Here is a 3,570-nt window from a genome sequence, read left to right on the forward strand (position 1 = left end):
TGGCGTTAATTTTATTTATCATGAGAAGCAATGGCATAGGAATGGCAGTTTTATTTGTTTCTTGAGTTTTTCTTGTCAAGATCGAACTCTGTCAGATTGTATGACTTGTTATTCTGGTGGAAGTATCAAGAATTATTCATCAATCTTGCACTGATTTTGACGCTTACTTCCAAACTTATACTCATGATTGATTGTGATTTTGGTTGACTGTCATAATTCTCATCCAAACCAAATGTCAGAATGAGCAATTTTTTGGCTTGCCCTAATTTCCTTTGGTATACTGCTTGGATGAATATTGAAACCAGAATCCTTTACCATATATGTGATCGCCTTATATCAATTAATGAAATTGATGCACAGTAGGAGTTTCTTGTGCCAATATATGAGCTGAAGAAGACTGAACTTTGGAGCAAGTGCTAGATAAACAGAGCATGGAAGGCAGGCCTTTATCTTTGCTCTTACTGTCATTGTTGAGAAGGTAGGAGGGATATCAGTTCGTTGTTTGCCGAAGAATGGGCGTAAAGAATTTCCTGATCAATTTTGTTGAGCTTCTCGAGAATGTGATCGCCAAGGAATCGCTGTTTACTGGTTCAGGTGGAGATTCTTTGTGGCTGCTAAATTGCCGTTTGCGCTCTACTTGAAATCCTACGAAAGCGTTTGTAGTTTGCCCTCGTCTTTTGGTCCGCCACACGATTGGCTTCAAGGTCCCGCCTACATCGTTATGGACTTCCCTCAGTGTTGACCAAAAAGTCGTTCTGGAGATCTTTATCAATTATTTGCCTCCATTTAAATCGAGTACTCACCCACAAAAACGAGGAGGGGAATCCTCGTGATAGAAGTCGCCTTTACGTGAACTAAAGTTTGTATTCCTACAACTTCATGCGATGTTCGTGAATGCTCATGGAGGTGGATTGTCGCTCCGCTAAAGCGCATCCGGGAGAGCTACTACATTCATTAGCCGGCAAGAATGCTTGCCGATGCAATAGCATTTGCTGTTTATTAGACGGTATGGCTGAACTAATTCGCCAACATCGCATTTTCCTTTGCCATCCTCACTAGGTGAAATTCGACTTTAAAGCCTCATATCTCTAGTTTCCTGATAAGTTCATGGTGCACACAGATTGTAAATCTAGCTGCACATGTTGCACAGCTTCTGCAAACTTCATTGAGATAATAGGATGGTCAATATCCTTTATTTAGTCCTTTCTTGTGTGGATAAAAATCCAGCAGTACATCTCAGCTTATTGATCACCAGTACATGAGCAATGATTTGATTTAGTAATAGAACTAGGCAAATGGCTTTTGGGTGTAGCAGTCCAGATTGTTGCCATATCCCACTTTCAGCAAGTCGCAGTACCTCTTGTAGAACCCGATCCGGTCCTGCACCTGCGGGTTCGAGCCCTTCCCGCACTCGAGCCCACCGTTGATGATGTTGGTGATGACCCCATACCCAGGGACCCGCCCAGCTGCGGTGTCCGCGGCAGACGGCTGCCACTGGCCAGCAGCAACGGCGTGGCACGAGGGCTTCGGCGACTGCGGCGTCGTCCAGAACCAGAGGGCCGTCTTGAATGAGATGATGGGGTCGGTTGCAACCGTGTCCGGGTTGTTCAGTAGGTCGGAGTTGATGGCTTTCCCTGCCGGCCCGTAGTTGTAGTTGCTGGGAAAATCATAATCAACCAAACACATCAAAATCCAAGAAAACCAATCTTTCTTTAATCCAAACCGGGAAAATCACGATCAACCAATCACGTCAAAATCCGAGGAAACCAATCTTTCTTAAATCCAAACCTACACCGACCATATTCGTGCCAATACAAAAACTAGTGATAATCATAAGCAGGCTCGGTCTAGGTAAATGTCGCGACGATGAAATTAGGGACTTACTAAACACAATGAAATGAAAGGTTGATTTTTAGTAACTTACTAAGAGATTTGGATAGGACCACGCCCATAATATTTCTTGCCAGGAGCACAAGGCCATTGCTGGTTGGCAACGCAGTAGTCTGGAGGATTGCCTTGCTCTCGCAACTGGCAATATCCCCATGCATATGGACCGTCCGGTGCACTTGCCCATCCGCCTACAAAATAATTTGGTCGATCATTGCGAAACCATGCATCGTTCAATGGAAAACCATCTGTTTTTGCCAATGAACTAGACTTCGATAAAGCATGGCAAACTACAGAGTAATGACTAGAACTGAAGTGATCAGTTGAGGACAAAAACCTGTGGTTTCATGCGATGTCTGAGCCAAGAACGCCGCGATCTCTCGCTTCCTCGTGTCCGTGTCGCCTGTGGTCCCGAACCCGCCGAATGACTTCGCGGCCGTGATGAAGGCATCGTAGGTGTAGAACCCTTTGGCGGGGCAATTCCCGTCGTTGCGATGCTTCAGCATCTCGTTGAACAGGTCCCGACTGATCAAGCTGCCAATGTCCCCACCCTGCTGAGCGGCGGCTCCGAGCACCGAGGCCAGGAGGAGCAGCGGTATTAACGACGCGAACCTCATTTTCTGCGAAATTGTGTGTTTGTGCTAAGGTAGTTCGTTTGTGGTTGGAGTTGGAGGTTCGTGTTGGTGGCTATTTATAGGAATTGAGGAGAGAGAGAGAGAGAGTTCAGGATTTGACAATTCAACTGACTGAAGCTAGTGACGGTCCTCCTCAAAACATCCAATGTTGACATTTTGTGCACAGACGCGGAGGCTTGTCCATGCCGTGCGCCATCGACCTTCTATTTACACCGCTTGTCACGGCGGAAATTTGTTCCATCTTCTTTGAGAATGTCACGTGGCAATACTCCTTATCGATATTTATATATATAAGCGATATTTTAGAAGAATTTAACGGTTTGCTTACAATTTCCAAATGACTTATTAGAGCAAACCATCAATGCTAGAGCCGACTCGAATTTAAAGGATTTTGAAGAGATTTATTTATGAAAAATCTATCTTTTTACCGTAACTTTTTCATATACTCCATCAGCTCGTTCTACGTGCAAAATAATGTTGGAAATAAATAAAAAATCAGGTTTATATAATTCAATAGAAAGGGCAAGCGGATCTAACCTTTTAGTCTAGTCGAGTCATTTCATTGCTTTAGCTTTGGTAAGTCCCTATTTCTTTTTGGGTAAGGTTCGAATTTGGGTGGTCGATCCTCCCATTGAATTGACCGTAACCCAAATCAAAATGGTGAAAGAGCAAAGCATACTAGAGCGCTTGAGATTTTAATAATTTAATTATGGATTGAACATCAATTGTAAACATTCGAGGCGAATGGATCCATTTACTGTTCTAAAACAAGATGATGAAGATCAAGTCGTATGCCTCACGGAATTTAACCCCACAATGACTCGACGACATGAATTCTTCCTGTCAAAGAGAAGCCGCCCCCGTTCAATTCAATCCAAGACCTTGGAGAAGTACCAATCGTGAGGGACACTTCTCTGTCTTTATAGCGTTGATTGGAGGAGGAAATTGTCGATTGAGTGATTGAGTACTTCTGAATTTTAACACTGGTATGATTTCATAGAAGAGACAATATGGGACTGGCGGTCTTATTCGTGTAATTCTTTTCATC

At 43.7% G+C, this 3,570-nt stretch overlaps 1 protein-coding gene across 1 annotated transcript; it reads right to left on the bottom strand.

Annotated features, from left to right (window-relative positions):
- Positions 1 to 1,121: 1,121 nt before the first annotated feature.
- Positions 1,122 to 2,556, bottom strand: LOC104429009 (basic endochitinase). The gene is made up of 3 exons (XM_010041913.3): positions 2,225 to 2,556; positions 1,925 to 2,078; positions 1,122 to 1,657 (listed from the first exon to the last, which is right to left on the bottom strand). The coding sequence occupies exons 1-3, from the start codon at positions 2,502 to 2,504 to the stop codon at positions 1,288 to 1,290; spliced, it is 804 nt and encodes a 267-aa protein (XP_010040215.1). The 5' UTR covers positions 2,505 to 2,556; the 3' UTR covers positions 1,122 to 1,287.
- Positions 2,557 to 3,570: the final 1,014 nt, after the last annotated feature.

This window comes from Eucalyptus grandis, chromosome 10 (assembly GCF_016545825.1).
Source record: "Eucalyptus grandis isolate ANBG69807.140 chromosome 10, ASM1654582v1, whole genome shotgun sequence".
Taxonomy (NCBI): Eukaryota; Viridiplantae; Streptophyta; class Magnoliopsida; order Myrtales; family Myrtaceae; genus Eucalyptus; species Eucalyptus grandis.

Bases quoted from the DNA above. Each gene is read 5' to 3' on its own strand.
- LOC104429009 (XM_010041913.3), bottom strand. From the start codon at position 2,504: ATGAGGTTCGCGTCGTTAATACCGCTGCTCCTCCTGGCCTCGGTGCTC. The intron at 2,079-2,224 runs GTTTTTGTCCTC...ATTATTTTGTAG, and splicing joins GACATCGCATGAAACCACAG to GCGGATGGGCAAGTGCACCG. The intron at 1,658-1,924 runs GTAAGTTACTAA...TGATTTTCCCAG, and splicing joins GGTCCTATCCAAATCTCTTA to CAACTACAACTACGGGCCGG.